The 23,382-nt window shown below is 49.1% G+C and overlaps 1 protein-coding gene across 2 annotated transcripts in view; it reads right to left on the bottom strand.

Moving 5' to 3' along the window:
• Positions 1-23,382, bottom strand: part of NXN (nucleoredoxin) — a 151,032-nt gene that overhangs the window by 28,344 nt on the left and 99,306 nt on the right. The window contains exon 1 of one of the 2 annotated variants that reach the window (XM_045984456.1): positions 10,591-10,830. The exons of the other annotated variant lie outside the window; for it this stretch is intronic. Within the exon in view, the coding sequence (XP_045840412.1) occupies positions 10,591-10,815 (225 nt within the window). The 5' untranslated portion in view covers positions 10,816-10,830. Of the gene's footprint in view, positions 1-10,590; positions 10,831-23,382 lie in introns of those variants that run through there. 2 annotated transcript variants of the gene reach the window in all.

Raw genomic sequence — 23,382 nt, 5'->3', positions numbered from 1 at the left:
TCTCTGCTCCGCAGGGAGCCTGCTTCCTCCTCTCTCTCTGCCTGCCTCTCTGCCTAGTTGTGATTTCTCTCTGTCAAATAAATAAAATATTAAAAATAAATAAATAAATCGGAAATCATCACTGCCTGCATGCTCTCAGGGGTCACGGGCCTGCATGAGGTTCTCCAAGGATAGGACATGGCTACAGATGAAAGGCACCCCCGGGCAGATACAGGGGCCACCCACAAAAGACTGAGAAGGAGTGACACGTGACAGAGAAGGAAAACAGGGAGACTCTGGTGTCCCAAAAGGCAGATGGTAGAAATGTTTTGGGGCGGAGAGATTAGACTCCCGTGTCAAATGCCGCTGAGACGTTGAGTATGATGAGGACAGAGAACTGACCAACGGATATGGCAACCAAGGTCATTCACGACCTTGACCGGTCAAGGAGTCAGTGATGCAAGGATGAAAGACTGAGGGAATGGAAGAGGGAAGGACTGGGTGCTGCTCTGTCCAGGACACACACCTGGAGTGGGAGGGGGACCAGACAGACTCGAGTCTGCTTGCCAACACGAGACACCTAGCGGAGGACAATAATTAGAGGGAAAGTTGTATAGGGAAAAAGGAAATGGCAGATAAGAGGCTAAGGTGGTGACTATAGACGACTTTCCTTAAGAGTTTTGCTGTGAAGGGAGCAGGGCACAGGACTGTAGCTGGAAAAACACAGGATGAGGTCAGAGAGAGGATATTTTAAAGATGAGGTCAGGGGGTGGATATTTTATAGATGGGAGATACTTTAACATATGCTGTTGGGAATAATCCAGATCAGGAAAAAATTAATGAGAAGGAAAAATCCAAGAACAAAGCTGATGAGTAGGCCAGAAGGTGGGATCGAGATCACAAATAGAAAGACAGAGCTGGAAAAACAGCTAACTTTTGAATGTATAGTATACTCTTTCTTCAAAGCACGTTGGAGCCTGCATAGAAAGCCATGCTATTTGCAAATAAAGGTAACTTTAGCTTCTTTTTTCAACCTTTATACCATTTATTTCCTTTTCTTATAGAACTAGGTTGGCTGGGATTTCCAGAACAGAACAGTAAGTAGCAAGCATCTCTAACTTCTTCCTGATCTTAATGGATAATAGATCTTTTACTATCATACGTAATTTCAGCCCTCGGTGTGAGATATTCTTTACACGATTATTATTCAGCTGTAAAAGGAAGGGAATTCCGACACATGCTATAACATGAATGAACTTTCTGGACACCACGCTAAGTGAAAGAAGCCAGTCACAAAAAGACAAACACTGTGTGATTCCATTTCCATGAGGTACCTAGAGTAGTCCAAGTCGTAAAGACAGAAATTATAATGGTGATTGCCAGGGGCTGGTAGACGTGGAGACGGAAGAAATGTGACATTAATGGGTGTACAGTTTCAGTGTTTCTCTTTTAAAAATTGATTCATTTCTTTGAGAGACAACGTGTGTGTGAGGGAGTGTGAGCTCGATCTCACGACCCTAAGATCAACTCCCAAGAGTTGAACACTTACCCTACTGAGCCACCCCAGTGGCCCTAGAATTTCAGTTTTACAAGATCAAAAGAGTTACAGGGATGGATGGTGGTGCTGGCTACACATCGATGTGAATATATATAACACTATTGAACTGTACACTTAAACATGGTTACGATGGTAAATTTCACGTCATGTCTATCTCACCGCAATTAAAAAAAATAGCCTCCCATAACTTTTTGACCAAACTTTTTGATCAGGAATGGATGGTTACTTTATGGTTATTCTTTTTTTTTTTTTTAAACATTTTATTTATTTATTTGACAGAGAGTGAGAACACAAGCAGGGGGAACGGCAGGCAGAGGGAGAGGAAGAAGTAGGATCCCCGCTGAGCAGGAAGCCCGACATGCAACTTGATCCAAGGACCCTGGGACCATAACCTGAGTCAAAGGCAGACCCTTAACCGACTGAAGCCACCCAGGAGACCATAGGGTTATTCTTTGGATCTGTTGCAATGTATTTCGTTAGTAGCCTTTAACTGCAAGGTTAAACCATCCTTGGCTTCCTAGAAGAAATCTTCCCTGGTCACACATATTATTAAGGGATCCCATCTCTCAGCTTTCCTAGGCCTTGGGGCTCCCACAAACAAAGAGCATCTGGCTACAGACCTTCTTTAGGGGCAACCTGACTGTTCCCTAAAGTAAGTTGCAGCCTGTGAGCCTGAAATATAAAAATGGAAGATACGTTGTGATTGGAAAAGAGGCACCCACATTGTACTTGAAATGTAAGCATGTATTGGCTCCTGGCTAGGTATTTTTAAAGGACAGGTAGCTCCTGGTCCCTGGGCAGCCAGCGCCTAGAAGCTGAGCCAACCCAGCGTGGGTCAGGGCCATTCCCCAGTTGACATAATAAAAGGGGGACCTGCGGGCTGGCTGGCCTGCTGGGGGATACCCTAGGGGCAGTAGTACAATACTTTTTAAGACTCTAAAAACAAAGATGCTGTCTCCTGACCCCGCACAGATAAAAGGAACAATTTGCTCTGGGTCCCTCCTGTAAGCAGAAGGACTAGAACACCCTTCCTCCGTCCCACCCTTAATCATCAGAAATCATTCTTTTCTCTCAGTATCCTTCTTGGAAAGGTAAGAAACCTCTCCAGAAACCCTATAACCCTTCCCTTCCCTCTCTCCTTACTAGGGATTTCCCCCCCTTTCTTTCTCACTGGGGCTCAAGGGAGACAGGAGGTCTTGGCTTGTGTTTTATCCACAGTTGTTGGATCTTTTGTTTCTAAATAAAAGCCCACTGATTCGGTGGAAAGTAATGATGCTTTTAGATTCATCTCTGACACTGCAAAGTCCATCCTTCTGTAAACTAATACATTATGGTATAATTTTATAGAACAACGGTTTACTGAGGAACTTCCAGCATTCAAAGGGGATGCACAGACTGCATAGGCCCGTCCTTTTCAGGCTGCAGGATCACAGCTGCCCTGCTCTGAGTTGGTGCAGAAGGCACGGGAATGATCTTTCTAAGGATGTCCATTTTGATACCTCAGTCAGAAAGTGAATCTTATGTTAGAAAAGTCACAGAGGTCCTCTTTGATGATTCTCTGACGCTGACTGGAAAGGAGAAATGCCAGAGCTTGAAGAAATGATCCCAAGACTCACCCCTGTACCTTTTCAAGTGTGTAGGACATCTCAAGTCCACTAACGGTTTTCAAAGAGGCCTCTTAAAGCAGGTTTCATAACCATTTTAGTGTCGTGGACACTTTGGAAGATAAAAGCTACAGATCCTTTCCCCAGAGAAAAATGCACATTCATTAAAAAAAGTCTGTGTGTCATTTCACAGATTTTGTGAACTCCCTGAGGGCTGCTGGTCAACCTGTCTGATCCCAAGTGGCCTATGGACCCCAGATGATGACCTCGCCTGTCTTGGGAGTTCCTTGTAGGGCATGGCTTGACCTTGATTCAACTGGAGAGAGCTAAGATATTGCCCCATCCATAAAACTCCCTCTAATAAAAATCAGCATTTGCCTAAACTCTGAGATGATGTAACTGTGAAGAGTGGGAGGTTATATCCTGGTCCCACGCTGCCGCTACGCTCCTGAACTCTGTCGGAACTGACTACTGCCCGCAGCCTCCAATTCATCCTCTGCCTTCACGATGCTAAAGATCAGAACCACCCAGGACTGAGCGCCGACTGCACTCTGTTTCCTTTTTTTGTTTTTTCTTTTTTTCTTTCTTTTTTTTTTTGTTTGTTTTTTAAAAGATTTTATTTATTTATTTGACAGACAGAGATCGGAGGTAGGCAGAGAGGAAGGCAGAGAGAGAGAGAGGAAGGGAAGCAGGCTCCCTGCTGAGCAGAGAGCCTGATGCGGGGCTTGATCCCAGGACCCTGGGATCATGACCCGAGCCGAAGGCAGAGGCTTTAACCCACTGAGCCACCCAGGCGCCCCTGTTTCTTTGTTTTAAAGATTCATATATTTATTTGAGAGAGAGAGAGCATGAGACAGGGTCCCCTGATGTCTCAGAGGGAGAAGCAGACGCCCTGCTGAGCTGGGAGCCCGATGCAGGACTCGATCCCGAGACTCCAGGATCATGACCTGAGCCAAAGGCAGTCGCTTACTCGACTGAGCCACCCAGGTGCCCCTGACTGCACTTAGTTTTAAGGATCCCCAAGGAAGGAGTTCCTCCTCTTCCCTGGTGTGATATTAGAGCATTTCATCGGAGACGGGAACCAGAATCGGGGCCTTCTCACTCTCTTAGAGCTCCTCCTTCTTGGGAGGAAATCCGGCAGTGAAGAATGAACATGGGTGCTAGCAGGCCCGTTCAGCTCCCGTGGGTGTCAGTAGGAGCCGCGGTCCTGCTTGCCTGGAGCAGTAATGCCCACGCGTCCAGACAGATTTGGAACTTAGGTGAGGTGACGGGGGAGGAGGCGCTGTGCAAACCAAAGCACGGTACCCTCGGACACGTCACCAGTATCCGCATCCAATTTATGCTTCTTGCCCCCTTGCCTTGTCAGCTTCCTCTTCAAAAAAAAAAAAAAAAAAAAATTTCCCTGTCAGCTGTTGTAAAGTTAATCAATCAACCGCATAGCTAGTGGGCTGTATATAGAACTCCCCGGAAAACGGGATTTCCTTCTGTCACGGTGGTATTTTTGCCATGAGCACCTTCTGCAAAACACATACCTATTTTGAGGCCAGGTTTTACGAGGTCTGTTGGCTTCCCCCCAGCCCCCTCCTTCTCTGCCTGCCACTTCCGTTTTGGACTTCCAGATTTTCAAGGGGCATCTGGAAATTGTTTCGAGTAGCCTCTGTGGACGCTGCTCTTCTTGCTCCTCAGAACTCTGACACGTGTGACACGTGTGACGTGTGGTTCGGATGGGACTCTCGGCTTGGCCTCCTCACCTTGTGCCAGGTGACCGCAGGGTCAAGTGCAGTGTGCCTGGGCGGAGGTGCTGGGGAGGAGGGAGGACCCCAGGCTGGCTGCGCCCCACCCCCATCCCCGCAGCCTTTGAACCAGACCCGGGAGAGAAAAGGCTCCTGGCAACCTCAGCACGTGGACAGGGCCTCCCTGGCTGGCACGGCTGCCGCTGGGACAAGTGAGTGATGTTCACATCCAGTGCCTGCCCTGTTCCGGGTGGCCATCTGGCCAAACGTCCACCCCGAGTTCACCTCGACGACAGTCGGACTGGCTGTGCCACCTCCGTTCGGAGCTGCCCAGAGGCCGGGGGACGTGGGCAGAAGAGGTCGCAGCAAACCCTCTGAGCTCAGAGATCTAAGGGCTTAGAACTAGTCCGCCGGATTCAGAAGCAAGGCAACAAAGAGGAGATGGGGGAAAAAAAGGCAGAGGAGACAGTATTAGCTCAGCTTGGCAGAAATCAACAAGGATGACAAAATGGGCTATTGAGTTACTTGAAAGTTCCCGTTCCTCGGCTGGCGGCTGGTTCTGGTTAGCGAAGCCGAGGCTGTGGTTGGAGCTATCATCCTAGGAATGCCGGCCAGGAACGCTTCTCCAGTGACCCACGAAACAATGAAGCAAATATCAAAAGGGACAGGGCTGGGAACCGGCAAACTGCAAAATGGCACGCTCGAAAGCCGAGGGCCTCTGACACACGAGGAGGGATTTGTCAGCACCCACAGATGCCACAGGGAAATGCAACCTGGCGATTTCCGAGAAGCCCCAACTCTGGAGGGTGACTCAGAATCTGCCTCTTGTTCCGAGGTCTGGGCCTTGCACTTGACTGGGGGTCCAAGTTTTTACTTCTCAACAGCTGCTGCAAATCTATGGGATCAAGCCCAAAGCTAACACAGATGTAAGACTCACCAGCGAGCTCCCTGGCAAGGTCGGAGAGTCTTCTTAGGCAAGACTTCCCCCTGCCCTTCCACCAAGCGCTGACCACAAAGCCTTAAAAGCGTCCCCACCCTTCCTAACTGAACACTACTGAAGTTCATTTTCTGTATGGTCGGAGAGAAAAGAAGCCCTCCACACACAATCTGGAGGCGGCCCATAAGGCTGCAGGTTACTTAGCATAGGCTCTGGAGCCCAGGCTGGCCCACATCTAATTGCGCTCTGGCCACCCGCCGGTTGGTGACCTCAGACAAGCTATCTCACTTCGCTCTTGGTTTTCTCATCTGCAAAATGGGGAGACCAGGGGCGCCTGGGTGGCTCAGTGGGTTAAGCCGCTGCCTTTGGCTCCGGTCATGATCGCAGGGTGCTGGGATGGAGCCCGACATCGGGCTCCTTGATCAGCAGGGAGCCTGCTTCTCTCTCTGCCTCTCCCTGCCTCTCTGCCTGCTTGTGTGCACTCTCTCTCTCTCTGACAAAAAATAAATAAAATCTTTTTAAAAAATGGGGATAACAATACCTCTACCCTTGGCTAGATGTTGTGAAGATTTAGATTATGTTCCATGAAGTGCTTAGACAGAGCCGGCACGGACGGGGTGCTAGAGGGTTGGTTAGCTGCTGTGATTACTATCAATTACGATTATTGTTGCTATTGTCGCTACTGGCATCTCAGGATCACTCTCAATGCTCCAGCAGGACTCTGTCCCAGAGGTAAGATGAAACCTTGCTCCTGAGGCATGATTCCAGCATGATCTGTCCTGTGACTGAAATTTTAGCCTGGTACAGCTGTTGGCTGGCCAAGTTCACGCCAGCCAGACGAGATGCCTAGATAACCACTAGCTAAGGGCCCCCTGATGTCTAAGACTCTTCCCAGTGCCCTGGGACAGTTGGGGGCCCAGAAGGCTTTTTAAGTTGAAGAACAAATTGTTCAAAACAAGTGCTGGTGGAATTAGAGCTCTTCTCCCTTTCTCCGATGGGGCCTTGGACCCCTGCACCCTCCTCATCTTCCCACCTCTCCTTTGCCGGAAGCCAACACAGAGAACCGACCAGCAGGTGAGACCAAGGGAAAGAGGCGGGCGGATGGGCCAGGCTGAGGACGAGAAACCAAAGTCCTCCTCGAGGATTTGCGCTCATGAAGCTGGAGCGATGATCAATGCTCCCTTCACCATAGCTCCTTCAGAAAGAGGGTCCGTGCCCCACGGGTCACAGAGTGCGAGGTTCAGGAAAGAACACGTCCACCTGCTTCCCACAGGCACAGATATCAGGCCTTACACGCGCCACACACCCTCCTTCTGGGATCATCTCTGCCTCTCCAGGCTGTACTAAACATGAAAGACAAGACTGGGTTGGAGCGACATTACAAAACTGATCCTTCATTACTCTAAATATCAGAACGGTAAGTTTTCTAACCAACAGATCGCTGACCTAGCTGGGCTATGGGATGCAATATTGGCTCTCGTTGCCTCCCAGCATGAATCAAAGTTCTGCAAGACAGAAACAATGGGGGTGAAATACTGGGTCTGCCTTCAGGAATCTTACAGTTTACCAGTCGAAAAGGATTACGTTGACAGATGTTACCTTTTATCTGTTTTACCACAATTTGAAAAAAAAAAAAGATGGAACCACAGGACGTCTGGGTGGCTCAGCCGGTTAAGCGTCTTCCTTTGACTCAGGTCATGATCCCGGGATCCTGGGATCAAGCCCCACATGGCGGGGCAGGGCGGGGGGCGGGGGGGGTCCTTGCCCAGAAGGGAGCCTGCTTCCCCCTCTGCCTGCTGCTCCCCCTGGTCCTGCTCGCACACTCTCTCTCTCTCTGATAAATAATCTTAAAAAGGGTGGGGGGAAAGACTGAACCATGACTACTTTTGTCCAGGCCCTGGGAAAAGCACAGCAACTGCCAGGAGGAAGGAAGACATGGTGCAGGAGATAGGCTTGCTCCATCTCAGGGGATGCAGCGGCAGAAAAATGTGGTGACCCCCCCAACTCCTGTTTATTAGTGCCCAGGTCAGCTGCCGGCTCCCATTCTGGCGGAGGGGGTGGAGTAAATGACTTCTCCAGCCTTGTAGCATTTGGGGCACCCACAGGTAGAGGAACTGGGCCAGGAGACAGCCTGATGGAGTGAGGGAATGCCGGTCACTCACTGGTGCTGTGTGGACTTAAGTTCTTACGAGCCTCACCTCGCTCTGCATGAATTCTTTTACAACAGAAATTGCTCTGCCCCTGGTTGGAGAGGTGCCGAAATGGTGTGGCACTTCCTTTTATCTCGTTATCCAAGTGTCTCTCCTCGGCAGCCGCCAGCCCTCCAACACACGCCGCACCCGTCCACAGCAAGCCAGCCTCTGCCTTACCCTGTGACTCCAGCGCGCTGTCAAATGCACGGCCGGTTCCCAGGATGAAGGGCCACACATGGTCTTGGGCACAAACCAACCACTACCCCTTAATCCTTTCTCCCAGGGGATCGCTGTGTTCTGGCAGCCCCCCAGCTTTACTGCGTCAAGGTGGGAAGCAGTGTGGCCGGCAAGTGCTCGGGCTCTGGGTGCAGACGGCACCCACTGGAACCTTTGCTCTGCTGCCTCAGCCAGATTGGTCTCTCCAAGCCTCTGGCTCTTCAATGGTGAAACAGTCCGGTAGTACCCATCTCCTGGGAGAACCATGTGCTCAGAACGGCCCCTGGCCATTCTTACATGAGGACACGTCTAACGTGTGCCCTTCCAGGTTTTACATCAGAAAGTCCACTGAGGGGAAGGGCTCTGCACGCGGTCACACTGCCAAGAGCACTTAACAGGGAGTCATGGACTTTTGTGATCGGGACAGCTCGGCGGCCCTAGTCCGCTGGGACCCAGGATGAGAACATTCTACAAGAGAACCTCTGCCAGCAGGTAAGCAGATCAAGCCTGACAAAGGAAGGGAGAGCAGAGAAGTCTCTACTTTCCCAGCGATGATGCTGGGGGCGGGGCAACAGCTCCCCTTCTTCATGGAAATGAAGACAACACTGCAGGCTGGCCCCAGCCTGTGGACCCTTCTTTCTGTGGAGTGACAGAAATTGACTAAGAAACGCTTACAAGCACCTGAGGTGCAAGGGGGGCTGACGGTGGCCATGCGGGTGGGCATGAGAAATTAAAAAATAAAAAAGGAGTGTCCCCCACGGCTTGGAGACCAGGGCCTAGTGGCCGTGGGCCCCCATCTTGTGAGTCTGGTGACAAAGAGCATGGGAAGGAGGCTGCATCCCACATGCGACCAGTCGTGGAAGAAGCCTGCAGGGAGCTGAAGCCCGGCGGCCTCCTCCTCCCTCCTTCTCAGAACTCACTCACCAACCAACCGTCACCAAACTTCTTTCAGAAAGCCGCACCTTAGGATCAGCCTCAATCAACAACAACAACAAATCATTAAGATTCGAAATGATGCCCACCAACATGAACAGAAAAATGTCAGTATTTTCTTCTCGCCCTTTCAAAATCACTGAAATGCAAAGTATTTCTTTCCTTCCCCTGCCCATAGTTCGCTGTTGCTCTAGCTCCCTGCGGCCTTGGAGAATCTCGTTCCTCAACGCTTGGAACCTGGTATCATTTGTAACACTAATTAAAGAGGTTCGTTGATTCTGCTATACAGCTTCCTGCCCTGATGACTCAACAAGCCAGGAGAGGAGCAGTTTGGGGAGTACAAAGGAACATATGGCTGCCAAGTTCTTTCTGGCCGACACCACAGACGGAGGGAAAGGCTGTTCTGTTTCCCCATGCTGTAGCTCTCACAAGCTGACAGGGGGATTTCCTAAAGCCCCATCTGGTGCAAAAAAACCTCTAGCTGGGCAGAGTGGTTTGGAATGGTAAGAGGGTGGCTAGTAATAACAGACCAGGGCCAAATGCTATAGAGGGAGAAGGATTAAAGAGGCTGGGAGTTTGCCCATGACACAGGACGAGGAGCCAGAGTCGGTCTGGAATCTGAGAGACCGTGTCCCTGTCCCAGAGGCAATGGCTCCAGGGTCCTGGGTGATGAGGGGGCAGAGCTGGGGTTTCTGTGGCTTGTGTCACTGAGGTTCCTCTGCTGATATAACCAGGAAAGAGTTCAAGTTGGCCCACGTTCGCTCTGAGCAGTGTATTTTTACTCCAACACTGGGATCCCCGATCTGCCACCTCCTTTGAGAGACGCGTCACCACACCAGTTCAACCCAGAATGTTGAGTTCATACCACAGAGAAATAAATCCTGAACGTCTGCACACCAGATTTTTATGGGACCCAGAAGGTTGCAAGGAAGCACAAAAGGAAAAAAGGAACTCTCGAAATAAGGACCGTGTGGAAGGAAGGTGCCATGCCGTGCCTTGTAGATGTGGCGATTCTGCTGGAGGAAGTTGCTCCTCAGGGCAGGACTCTCTCTCTCCATTCCTTGCCCTTAGCTGGAAGGTGGCAGGCACCATCCACTCACCTCAGCTAATCCAACCAAGGGACTTTGCAAAAAACAAGTTAGCAAGGTTTGTTTCATTTTGTTGAAAAAAAGAAGAAAAAATCCATGCTAAGAAGCCTTTTCTCATCTGAAAACAGAATCCACCCCCCAACCCCTGACGACCACCACTGTGATGGTGTTAGCGCAAGGTCCCGGACACGACAAAAGGGCTCCCCTCAAGCCTCCTCCATTCTGGGGGTGCTGACAAGCCATGACCTTGGAGCTCCAGGCTCTGATTTTCTACTAGCTCTCACTCAGCACTAGAATGACACATCCAACATGAACACTGCACGTGACCGAGCCCCCCCCGAACCACGTACAATGGTGGAAAGCTCCGATGAGAAAGAGGCAGACGTCGCACACCGTGGAAACAAGGGAGTTTCAGGCTGTGAAGTGACTTGCCAAGTCAACAGCAAGAGGGGATTCCATCCTTCCAGAAGCCTATTCCTGTCACCTTCGTAGGGCTCGGAACCAAAAGACTGGCTCACGTGTCCTTCACTAGACGCGTCCCTCCCGGGTAATAAAATCTCCTGCTGCTTTTGCATACAGTCGGCACTCCATAAATGATTATGGTGACACCGGTGACATTCAGGCCAAGAAAGAGGCAGCTTCTCAGCTTCTCACATGGGACTCTCCAGACGCGGCATGAAAACCAAGCCGAGCTGGTGTCTGCTGTTTCCACGTTCACCGTAGTTTCCTAAACAGCTACTAAGTAATTTGCTTTCCAAAAAGAAATCAGGCCAGTAGGCTGGAAACTTCCCGCAGTTTCCATTTGATTGGGACAGCAACGGCATCACCCCTCCTAACCCCAGTGCTGTGACACACGGGCCGGCAGCGCAGGCTCAGCGTTTCCACGTCCACTCCTGAGATGAAAACAGGGGCAGGAAGTGTGGTTTGTGCGAATTACAGAAATGTTTAGCATTTCAGCACTGTTTGTACCTGATCCACGGCGGGGCCATTGACACTCAGTAGAGCACTCCTTTCCATTTCCTAGCTGATTGTTATTTCATTGGTTGTTTTTTTTTTTTTTTTTTGCTGTGCAACCCCACCCCCCCACTGGCTGCAGGAAAGCTCTGTTTCTTGGCAGAACTTTCCAAGTGCCCAGTTAAACCTCTTGTTACCACTTTCCTGCCTCAGGAAGGCCAGCAGAGCCTGGGCCAAACGACAAGGGGAGGAAAGGAAACATTTACAATGATGTGAGAAATTCCCAGTCTGGGGGGGGGTGGAGATCAAAGAGGACAGTCATTGGGGCCCATTCTGCGCAGAGCCTGGCACAGCAAGGTGCTCCGTAAATTGGACTGGACTGGGCCGTGACAGGAACACCATTATGTCACCGGGAAGCCGGCAGGCTCTGCTGCAGCTCTGAGGAGCGGCAGGAGTCACCCTGCCATGGACCAGCTGTGTCCTGAGTGAAAGGAGTCGCGTCCTGTCTTCAGAAGCTGTGATCACCATGCCCCCCAAGGCTGTTATATAGAAATGGATTGCGGCTTGCATGGGTCCCCTCTGCCAGCTCTCGAAATGAAAGGGTCCACAGTGAAAGGAGGAACAGCAGGGAAAGAGAAAGAGGGAGGTAAATTGTTTGGAAAGTAGAAGACAGGGTGGAAAAGATGAAATTCAAGACAGATGTATGAGAGCCGCAAACAAATGTCCTTGAATTTATGCATCCAAGTGATTCATGTAGAATAAGGAAAACAAAACAAAATAAAAAAAAGAGCTCCACACCCAATATAGAAAGAAATATGAGAGTACATACAGAACAAAGTATTACATTCCCCAATTCTTACAAAGAAATATCGTCGATCCACATCTCTCTGCTCAAACAGAGCTGTTACGAAACAGGGTGAGTGAAGGGGCTGAGACGAAATCGTTAATTAAGCAGAGGGTCTTTGCAGTCTCTGTCACTCTCAACAGGATGTCAGCCACCAACAATTTATGTCCAATTACTGAATGCTGATTTCTTATCTCCAAAGGTAACTGCTGCTGCTTGCTTAACATCAGCAGAATTTTTAAAAACATAGTAGTTTTCTGCCAGGTTAATGTCTGGTCATTAGGAAGAAAAAAGAAAAAAACCAAAAAACAAACAAACAAAAAACCCAAGCAGGAAATATAGATGGGCGTTTCCACAGAAACACAAAAGTCCAAGATATTGGCCGGAAAGACATTTTTACAATGAAGTATTAGTGTGTGTTGTTTTACTTCTAAACAGCTAACTCAAAGGGGCCACGGCACAATTGGTTCCAAATGCTTCATACTGAGAAGAAACACAGGCAGCCGGCCTCGCTGGTTAACGACTCTCAGTTTGAGGCTTCAGATGGTAACGAGAAAGAAGAAAACAGCAAGAATGTCCCCGGTCGCTAGGAGTGCTAGAGAAGTGGGGTGAAGCAGCGTCCGAGGACAGGACATGGCCAGGGGTGCGGGGGAACGGGGGCCGAGGGAGTTTTCTAGAGAGATCAAGCATCATACTTTAAGACGCCGCTCAGAGTAACCTCAGATCTATACCACGCGTATGCCTAGTCGCTTACGCCTCAACAGACATTTACTGGGCATCGAAAGCCTACCAAGTATTTGTGCCAGACGGTGTAGGGCTATGGAGACTAAGGACAAAGGTCCCTGCCTTCAAGGGAGGAAAGGAGTCTGCTGTGTACCTGAACCTGCTTGCCATCTGGACACTCCACCCGTGATGCTGGTCCTTGCCCCACACCCCCAAGCCCCATGGTGGGACACGCGAGCTCCACGGGCAGCGATCTCGGGCCACAGGTGACTGCGGCAGGCGTGCACACCGGATCTGAGGCCAGCTGTACCCTCTCCTGGTAATTTAGAAATTGGGAACTAAGACAGATTCACGGGGTGCCTGGGTGGCTCAGTTGGTTGGGTATTTGCCTTCAGCTTGGGTTGTGGTCCCAGAGTTCTGGGATCAAGACCCGAGTAGGGCTCCCTGCTTGGTGGGGAGCCTGCTTCTCCCTCTTCCTCTGCTGCTCCCCCTCCTTGTGCTCTCTGGGTCAAAAAAACAAATCTTTAAAAAGAAATAAAAGACAGATTCAGTACAGTCGGAACTTCCCAACCAACGTGTAACACCTACGTTAGAGGAAAGCACCATATTGATCCTCTCAGCCCTCAGGGCAGCTAACGCCCCCACCCCCACTGCCCCCCCCATTCTCACTGCCCCCCACCCCGTTAGTCCCTGGCCTCTGGAGGCAAGCTGCCTTGTCCCTTCATCCCAGAAGACAAACAGAGATTGTTTTCTAAACGTGGAAGGGATGTGGAAAAGGTGAACCAGCGCTGATTAGACATACAGCGTTGGAGGTGATGCGGAGGCAGGAGCAGACTTGCTAGACCAACGACAAGCAGAGAAAAATGAAGGTGACCGAGAAGGGGCAGTCACAAAAACAGATGGCAGAGAACAGAGAAGGAAATGAGAAACTGCAGCCCCCAAGGAGGAGGGTGAGAGGGCCTCTTTCTGACTCCCATTCTGGTCCTCTGCCTCCCGGCTGAACTCGATTTCCTGCATCTGGATGCCCGTGTGATTAACAACTGTATTCTGAGAGCCTAACCCAATCCACTCATGCCAGCTTGAGCGCATTTCTGTTCCTTGTAAACAACCCCTAACTAAGCCAGATGCGTGCATATGTGTGCACGGGGGCCCGTGTACACCATGAAATCCTCACCGCTTAAAACACCAGCGAGAGAAAAGCAAAATAGCGTTGTATCCTGAACCCTTTCTAATCCCTTTCTCATCTGTCCTTCCTCTGTCGCCCCCATGGCATTCCAGGACCCTGGGGAGGAAACTCCTCTGCGTGCTATGGATGCAGGACGGTAGCAAGACGACTCGCCCAAGGTAACAGAGCCCACCAGTGCCCGCCAGCAGCCTGGAAAATACAGCATTTCTTAAATAGAAGCCTTTTAAAAATACTACATGCTGATGTGAGAAAAATCAACCCACTTCTCTGAGTTGTGGGTCAAAGGGAAGGCGACCGTGAACAAACTGTGACAAACTTGCAGAGAGAAGCGTCCCTCTTTGAGGCCCCCCCATAGAGGGCTGGCTCTCCCTTCAGAAAGGCTGTGCATTCTCTTTGGCTCCAGAAGACGCTGCCCTAAGCTGAGTCAGGAGGGAGGAAAGCCTGAGGTTTCTACAGACAAGATGAATGGCCACTTGCAAAAACCCGAGTGTCCTTTCCAGCACATTCCCAAGGTACCACAGCATTAGTGACATCCAGAAACAGACACTGCCTGTCGCCACCGACGTCAGTTTCCAAGACAGCTCGGCGAGGCGCTGTGCTTTGCGGACGCTCCCCAGCTAGGTGCGCCAGCTGATTCTAGATTCTAGAAGCCTCTGGTGCCACAGAACCGAAAGGGGCTGGGAATGTACAGTTTCTGAGGTTGCCACCAGAATGCCTTTCTGCTCCAGAATAGAAACATCCCAGTGAATCAGACCTCGACTATGCCACTAATCACTTGCTTTGGGAACTCAAGCTGCGGGGCCTTCTGAACAGAAACCACACACAAAGTGATTCTCCAGAAGCAGCTCGAACTTTCTGGGATACCAGACCATTTTCAGGAGCTCAATAATCTTGTCAGCCTTGGGGCGCCTGGGTGGCTCAGTGGATTAAGCCACTGCCTTCGGCTCAGGTCATGATCTCGGGGTCCTGGGATCGAGCCCCGCATCGGGCTCTCTGCTCCACAGGGAGCCTGTTTCCTCCTCTCTCTCTGCCTGCCTCTCTGCCTACTTGTGATCTCTCTCTCTCTGTCAAATAAATTAAAAAAAAAAAAAAAATCTTGTCAGCCTTTATCAGAACTGAACTCTTCAGTGTCTACAAGCTTCAAACTGGGCTCCAGACCACCCGAGTGCACCTGAGCTCAGATCTGGGTGACTTAACAATTAAGACCCCAAGTTCTCCAGGCTGAAATGAAAAAGGCCGGGACCGAGGGTGGGGTCAGCCCTGCCCGCTCCTCTGAGAGCTCCAGGCCACAGACAGAAAGGGAAAATGCCCAAAGCACCAGGCAGAGGAAGTAAGGCGGGGTGGGGGGGGAGGGGGGGGGGCTCAGAAGCATTTGTGGTCACTCACTGTGTGCCCTAGTCACAGCGAGGAACAGGCTGAGAGAGCAGAGTGGTGACATGGACCAGGTTGTCCAAGTCCCTTTACTTCCCTGAGAAAGCGATCTCTGCTGTAAACCGGGGGGAATGGCCATTCTTGCCTAGGAGGGTTGCGAAGAGGATGGAAAGACACAGAAAATCCAGTGGCTCCTTCCGGTGTGCAGATTTCCCACAAGCCGTTGTTCACATCTATCACTGTCACTAACTCGACATGACAGTCTCTACTTCCTAGCTCTTATTTACAGGTTTTAAACACTCTTTTTTAGAAAACAAAATTTATTCTGAAAGGAAATTTTATATCGCTATTGTAAATGGAAAACCAGTACCACTAAACAGAAGATAAGTGAAAGAACAAAAACCAAATAATTATTAAACTTTATCCAGCCACTGGTGCCTGCAGAAGGCTCTGAGGTCTGCTTTCTCTATTGGCAAGGAGGTTAGCAAGTGTTCCAGGGATTTAAAGGAGGAATGCATTCAGCACTCTCTCCTGATATAAGCACAGACTTGAAACAGCGGATGGAAAAAGCATCATGTAGTTTAATCAGTGGCTCCAGTCCCAGTACCAGTCCTGTCACCTTGAATTCCTCGGTTCCTGTGCCAGTGGAGGCAGTGATGAGAAAAGGGGACGAGAATCTAGTGGGGCTCAGCTCACCCTTACATGCTGACCATGGCCCCACTGCTTCCAGAAAGCTCTATAGAGGGGCACCTGGGTGGCTCAGTCATCTGCCTTCAGCTCAGGTCATGATCACGAGCCCATGATCGAGTCCCGCATCAGACTCCTTGGTCAGTGGGGAGCCCGCTTCTCCCCCTCCCTCCGCTTCTGCCTGCCGCTCCCCCTGCTTGTGTGTGCTGTCAAATAAACAAAATCTTAAAGAAAGAAAGAGAGAGAGAAAGAAAGAAAGGGAGGAAGAAAAAGAAAACAAAGAGAAAGTCCTCTACCAAGGAGGAAACCCTGCCGGCTCGGTCTTACTTTTGTCATTGGGTTGACTCCTCCCCACAAAGTACCCCCCACCCCCACCCAGTAAAAGCCCACCTCGGCCACAGCAGTGGTGCTGCCATCAAGGAAACTTAAAAAACGCACCGTGACCAGGAAGCTGCCAAGATCCCCTGAGCAGTTGGGTTACATTTATGCTAAACCTAACTGTATCCAACTTGACAAAGGAGGCCTGGAGTCATCTGCAGCGAAAAATGGCACATTGAAAAGAAAGAGCTTCTCCAACCACGTTTAAGGCAGCATTTCCTCCCAGGAAGACCTGCATCAGAATCCCCTGGGGGGCTAGAGATTGCTGGGCCCCTTCTGACTCTCTGAGGGTGAGATGCAAAAAGATAGATTTAAGAAGCTGCCTGGCAGTTCTTACGCCAGGCAGTAAAGTTTGGGTCCTAGCTGCTCTTTCCTACATATGTCCCTGTGACTAGGTTTGTTTTCTTTTTTTTTTTTCTTCCCTCCCTGGGTTACTTCTGACCCATCCCGCAGATCTCAGACCAAACGTCATCTCCTCAGGAGAGCCATCTCTGCCCACTGCCCCCTCCGAGTCTTAGCCCGGGTCCATCATTGTACGTCCAGGTCCTGATGCTCCTCCTTCCTAGCCCTGCTTGTGATTTTCACAATACGTGTGACCCGTCTTCCTCAATGGCCCTGCCGAGCTCTGAGAGGACAGGGCTGAGAGGCCCCATCTTGGGCACAGGGCCTGGCGCCAAGTCCGCCCATAATCCAAATCTCTGCTGAGTAAGCGAATGACTTATCTGGAATCGCTATCTCTAATTCTCATTTCTCACCATACCTTGCTGGTCTCCATCCCAGTTTTTCCACACCTTGAAAGTCCGTGCCCTACCGGGTACTGGGAAAGGGGGAACCCATTGTTGAGAGTTTTGTTGTTTTGTTTTTAAGATTTTATTTATCTGACAGAGAGAAACACAGCAAGAGAGAGAACACAAGCAGGGGGAGTGGGAGAGGGAGAAGCGGGCTTCCCCCTAACCAAGGAACCTGACGTGGGGCTTGATCCCAGGATCCTGGGATCATGACCTGAGCCGAAAGCAGAAGCTTAACAACGGAGCCACCCACGGTGCCCCAGTTGAGTGGATTTTTAAATGATTCCATCTGCTCACCTGAGGGGAGTTTTAAAAGTTTAGAATTCTTTATACACACAGAGAGGGTTAAAAGCCTTCACAGTCCCCCCTGCTCGTTTCAGTCCTTGAATCTTCTGGGACCCCTTGTGCCCCAAGGAGACCCCGCAGACTTATGCCTAGGGCTGCAAGCAGAGGGAAGGGAGGGCTTTCCATCCGGTCCGAAAGAGCTTTCCTAAGGCTAGCAAGAACTTGACTGCTGCCCTAGGATCCATTTATCCCATAGGTTCTCTTCGGGAGTAAGTCTGTTCAAAAGTTTTGTTTGAATTAGCCCAGCTCTCTCTGCAAATGGGCCCCAGAAGGAGGCAATCCTCCCATCCTTCAACGAGTATAGACACGGCCCCATGTGATCCACACCACCAGCTCTGGCAGGCCCAACACCCGCAAATGCTTAGCTCTGCCATGGGATATGTAGAATAAATTAAGTTTAAAGGGAAAAAAATCATAAAACAAGCCTCTAAGTCAGAAGACTCTGTGTACCTTGGCACAGGGAATGTATGTGCTACAACAAATCAAATCCAGTGTGCCAGAGAACTCCATCGAAACCAACAGAGAATGATCCCTGTCAAGTGAGACAGGGAACTCGACAGCAGTCCCCGAGGGGAGACGGAGATAAGGAGGTCTAATCTGGCCCCTGCATCTGCCAAAATTCTTTTCAATAATGGCTGAAGAAAGAAATGGCCTGAAACCCTATGTAAGAGGAGACGGACACACCAAAGTCAAGGCTTTCGCAAGCACAGGAGGAACAGGAAATCCCCTCAGGTTGGCTTTCTCACCACGGCCCTCGCTTCTAGCATTCTGACTGGAAGCGCTGGGCAGGAGGAGAATCTTACCTCATGGGAGGGCATGCTTTAAGCTGGGGACCTTCCAGATGTAAACACAGGGCTTCATCTTGTTTGCTAAGTACTTGCCTTTCACTAGAACCCCCCCCCCGCCCCCGCCGGTTTCCATGGCAGAGCCTGGCCTGCCCCTGGACGGCTAAATTCACTCTAGCTGGCCTGCCTGCAAGCAGCCCCATCATCCACAATAAACTGGGGTTTATTGGTGACACCCATCCCCGGCCAAAGAGGTGACGGCAAGTACGGATTAGATACTTGCTTAATGAGCCAGGGTCTCTCAGGCCAACGTTTTATCGGGGTTTTACCTCATAGCCCAGTTGCTTTTCCCCACTTGGGGGAGAGATCCATCAGAAATCTCAGATTACCTGTGGCTCTGACGGAGCCCTTCTTCTTCTTCGGATAGGAGCAGGTCACAGGCCAAGGGGATGGACACAACCCTGGGCTACTAGGCTCATCCAGATCCTGTACTGTGACCATTCATGAGTCACAATCAGAAATATTCTCCTAAGGGAGTGGTTTCAAACAGATCAGAAGAGATTTCCATTCTAGCCTTTTTTCTTTGTAACTTGTTTCTAACGATGCCACTTTCGGATGAGCTGGGCACAGACCTCTTCTAGAACAAAACACACAGATAGGCCTTCTTTACCACCAATGGTGCAAGTGTATGGCCTCAAATGGAGAGCTGATTATGCTAATTAACTGTTGCCAGAAGGGCTCAACACCAGCTATTCTAAAGCCAAAGTTAGGGACGGCTGGGTGGCTCAGGTGTTAAGCAGCTGCCTTCAGCTCAGCACATGATCCCCGGGTCCTGGGATGGAGCCCCAAGTGGGGGGCCTTCCTGCTCAGCGGGTTCTGCTTCTTCCTCTCCCACTCCCCCTGCTTGTGCTCTCTCTCTCAAATAAATAAAATCTTAAACAAAAAAATAAATAAAGCCAAAGTTACTGTTTTTGGCTAGAGCTTTTCCAGCGTTTGGTTGATCTGTAAATGAAGCAGCAGCTCCCCCCACCCCACCCCCTCCAAGCTGCTTCCTTCAGTCGTCACCACACAGAGGTCACCAGGAACCAGGACCACAGCTAGGGAGCCTGACGGGGCTAGCAAAGGCTAGGCTTTTCTTTCTTGACCAAGATGACACGAGCTGTTAGGACATGCACAACCTTACATCCCGATATAGCAGGTGTACAGTCACGGTGATACACGTTTTTAGCCTCGCTGCTAATTCTCCTTTGTCCTCTCCTTCCTTATTTTATTTCTTATGTATCTCGTCCCTTGTTTATCTTATTGTGTCTCACCTTTATTTTTATCCTGTCACATCTTCTGGCGTTTTTGCACATGGATTGCAATAGGTATGCCTGTGGATGTTTCTAGAGGAAACACCAGTGCCTTGATCTGAAATAAGGGCGTTTTTAGACCCATGTCCACTACTATGAAACCCCTAGTTTTCAAGGAGAGTCTAAAAACAAGCATAAAAGCTATCTGTGTCAGTGGTTACCACCATCCCAAACACCAGCAGGGCAGTCAAAAATCTGTCACTGGACAAGGTTTCCCTAAGCAGAATTCCTTATCTATACCCAATGGAAGTCAATTTTCGGTGGCACAAATATTCCCTGCTCAGTAATACTGAATCAAAACAGGATCAAATATTATTCCATTTTCTATTTTCTTCTGGTCCTTCCAATTACTTTAGGAGAAAAGTCTTAGTTTGATGCTAATAAATGATGAACGTTTCTCCAACACCTGCTCATCTCTCTTTCAACAGCGAAACAAATCAAAACTTTAAAAGTGAGTTGATTTAAAGAAAAATAGTAAGTAAATGGTAATAAGGTAATACAGCTGGTATTCTATGTAACAAAACCACAAAAGTACTAGAAGGACCGAGAAGTGGAAAATATCAGGGAAAACCTCACATCTCCCTCTTTAACCCATGACTAGCCAAGATCAGGCAGCGGTCAATTTTCAGAGTTTATTTCCTCCCTTCCGAGCGCCCTGCCATGGTCAAATTAGGCTTCACCCCCCAAGGAAGAACTGATGAAATGATTTAAGACTGGGAGGATCTGGTTCAGAGGCCGTCCCATCTCCCACTGTCCGGGAGTTTCTTTACCGAGAACATTCACCACTCAAGAAAAAGACCAAGTCATTCCAGGAAATACTTTCAGATCCAACATCCTGGTCAGCTAGAGTTTTACAGCTAATGCTGCTCAATCTAACCCCACAACCGTGTTTAATGGAATCTATTAGACATGTTTATCCACATTTACCAATAGCAGAAAGTTGTCACTTGGAAGTGAGACCAAGAGGCACTCCCTAAACTCACCAAAGGAGTTAAGACCAGAAATACTGGAAGAGATCCCTACTGAGGTCATTTGCAGTTTAGGGGAATTTTTGGTTTGGGTTTTCTCTTCGTTTTAATTGCTTATAAAAGCTCCTTAATGTCAAGGAAAGAACAACAACAAACGTGAAAAGTTAACTTCCCCGAGATGTTTATTCTAAAGAAAAGCTGTGTCCCCTGCAGCTGGGGGGTTCACATCTGGGGATTAGAGCTAGATACTAGGGTATGAAAAGGAAAGGGAAACTCCAATCACTCCAGTACAAAACAACAGCTGCATTAAAAGGCCCGCCAGAGCAGCAACTTCTCCGCTTTGTCAAAATCTGTTTCCCAGATCTCGGATCTGCTCCAGGGGCACCCAGCGTCAGCTCCATTCCTGTCAAAGGCCGTTACACCGACCATCAAAACCGACTCGGACATCTTCATTCTCTCTGGAAGGCCTGCACCTCAGGTCCTCCTCGTGATCCGTTAACCATCCTCCCACAGAGTGCAGCCCCTTTCGCACAGATGACTAAAGCAACAGACACAACTAAGCAAATTGACAGAGCGGGGGTGGGGGTGGGGGATAAGGAACAATGCATTTCACTGTCCCAAATCTGCTCCCTGTGGTCAGGGCCTATCCTGAGAACCAGCACCTCAGACCATTCCTGGGTAACCGTGAAGAACATGTCCTAGGACAGATGGGTATTTGTTGGTTTTGCAATAAATGGGACAGAAAAGATAAATCAGGAGCTAATGAAAATGGTTACTTCCAGGGTAGCTGGGTAGCTCAGTCAGTTAGGCGTCTGGTTGTGATTCCAGCTCAGGTCATGATCTCAGGGTTGTGGGATCGACCCCCGCATCTGGCTCCAGGCTCAGCAAGGAGTCTGCTTAAGAGTCTCTCCCTCTACCCCTCCTGCCACTCTCTCTCAAATAAATAAAATCTTTAAAAAAAAAAATGGTTCCTTCTTGGAAGTAGAAGTGAGACTTCTCTTAGTTTATTGTTTTATACAGTTTTGACACTGGGACCATGTAAATATTTTATGTGTTAAAAGAATAAAATCAAAAAGCATGAGAAAAAAAAGCAAATGCTAAAGTTGAATAGGAATAGAAACATGTGAACCTAACTCTTTATGGTATTATTACATTATCTGAACAGAAGAGCAAAATTATTCAAGGGACTTTTGGGTACAGTTCTCTGACTTTTCACTCTTACCTGGAGGAAGGAAGGAAAGAAGGAAGGGAGGGAGGGAAAGAAAGAGAAGGAAAGAAAGAGCGAGGGGAAGAGAGGAAGGAAGGAAGGGAAGATTTTATATACAATTTTATAATTTATATATTACAATTATAAATTGTAAATTTTATAAATTGTAAATTTGTAAACAAATTTGTAAATAAGGTTCTCACTTTGGGACAAGAAGCATGCAGATATGCAGTGAGAAAGTAAGGACGTGCCCTGTGATGCCGGTTCTGAATCAAACAGACCGTACTGAGCTCGAGATTTTAAAAAAACATTTGGGTTTCTTTGTTATGTCTACTGGAAGTGTCTGGAAGCAGTGGCACTCCTAGTAGCAGGCACGCCTGACATCCACACCTTGGTTTCTAAACACCATTTCTCCACCAGAAGGAAGCAGGGTTTCTTAGAAGAACAGCTGATTCTAATAAGATGGGGTCAAGGAAAGCAGAAGCCGAGCATGAACAGCTGCCTGTGCGCCAGAACAGCAAGAACATACTTAAAGAATGTGGGGACAGGGTCGCCTGGGTGGCTCAGTCATTAAGTGTCCACCTTCAGCTCAGGTCATGATCCCAGGGTCCTGGGATGGAGCCCCTGCATCAGGCTCCCTGCTCGGCAGGAATTCTGCTTCTCCCTCTCCCATGCCCCCTACTTATATTCCCTCTGTTGCTGTCTCTCTGTGTCAAATAAATAAAATCATTAAAAAAAAAAAAAAAAAAAAAGAATGTTGGGGACCTGTTAAAAGGACGCAAGAGATACCCTGAAAAGGTTCCCATTCATATGGCTTGGGGTTGTGAGAGCACTAAAAAGAATAATAAATTTAATAGATTGATTGAACTCTTTAAAAATCCATGAGTCTGAAGTGATAATAACAATGTAAAGATCCACATTCTGCACTGACCCATGTAAAAACGTATTTAGGCAAGGGGTCGTTGGTGTATCAATGAATGCTAAGCCACTGGGTGGGGCGGACAGGCTCACTCTCCTCTGCTGTCCTGTCCACTGCTCCCCTGCGGTGTATTCAAGAAACCTCTACCTTAAAATAAATAAAGCACTGCGTGACAAGTTCCTGGGGACAGACTGTTCCTATGGTCCTAAAACATTAGAGCATTTATTGCTCATTAATTAGGAAGGAGAAAATGCCTTTACAAGAAACAGATCTGGCGGACTTTTTAACCAAGTGGTTGGGCTCAGCCTTGCCAATTGCTACAGACCGAATGTTTGTGCCTCTTCAAGTTTGTCTGTTGAAATCCTAACCCCCAGCACGATGGTATTAGGAAGTGGGGGCTTTGTGGGGTGAGTTGGTCACGAGGGTGGAGCCTTCATGAATGGGATCAACGCCGTTATAAAAGAGGCCCCAGGGAGTTCATCTGCCTCTTCTGGCCATGTGAGGACAAAGCGAAAGGAAGGTTATCTATGAGCCAGGACATGAGTCTCACCAATACAGGACCTGCCGGGGCTTTGATCTAGGACTACTTAGCTTCCAGAACTGGGAGGAGAAAAGGTCTGTTACTTAAGCCATCC

The sequence above is a fragment of the Meles meles genome, chromosome 18, assembly GCF_922984935.1.
Source record: "Meles meles chromosome 18, mMelMel3.1 paternal haplotype, whole genome shotgun sequence".
NCBI lineage: Eukaryota > Metazoa > Chordata > Mammalia > Carnivora > Mustelidae > Meles > Meles meles.
This window is presented reverse-complemented; position numbering and strand designations above follow the sequence as displayed.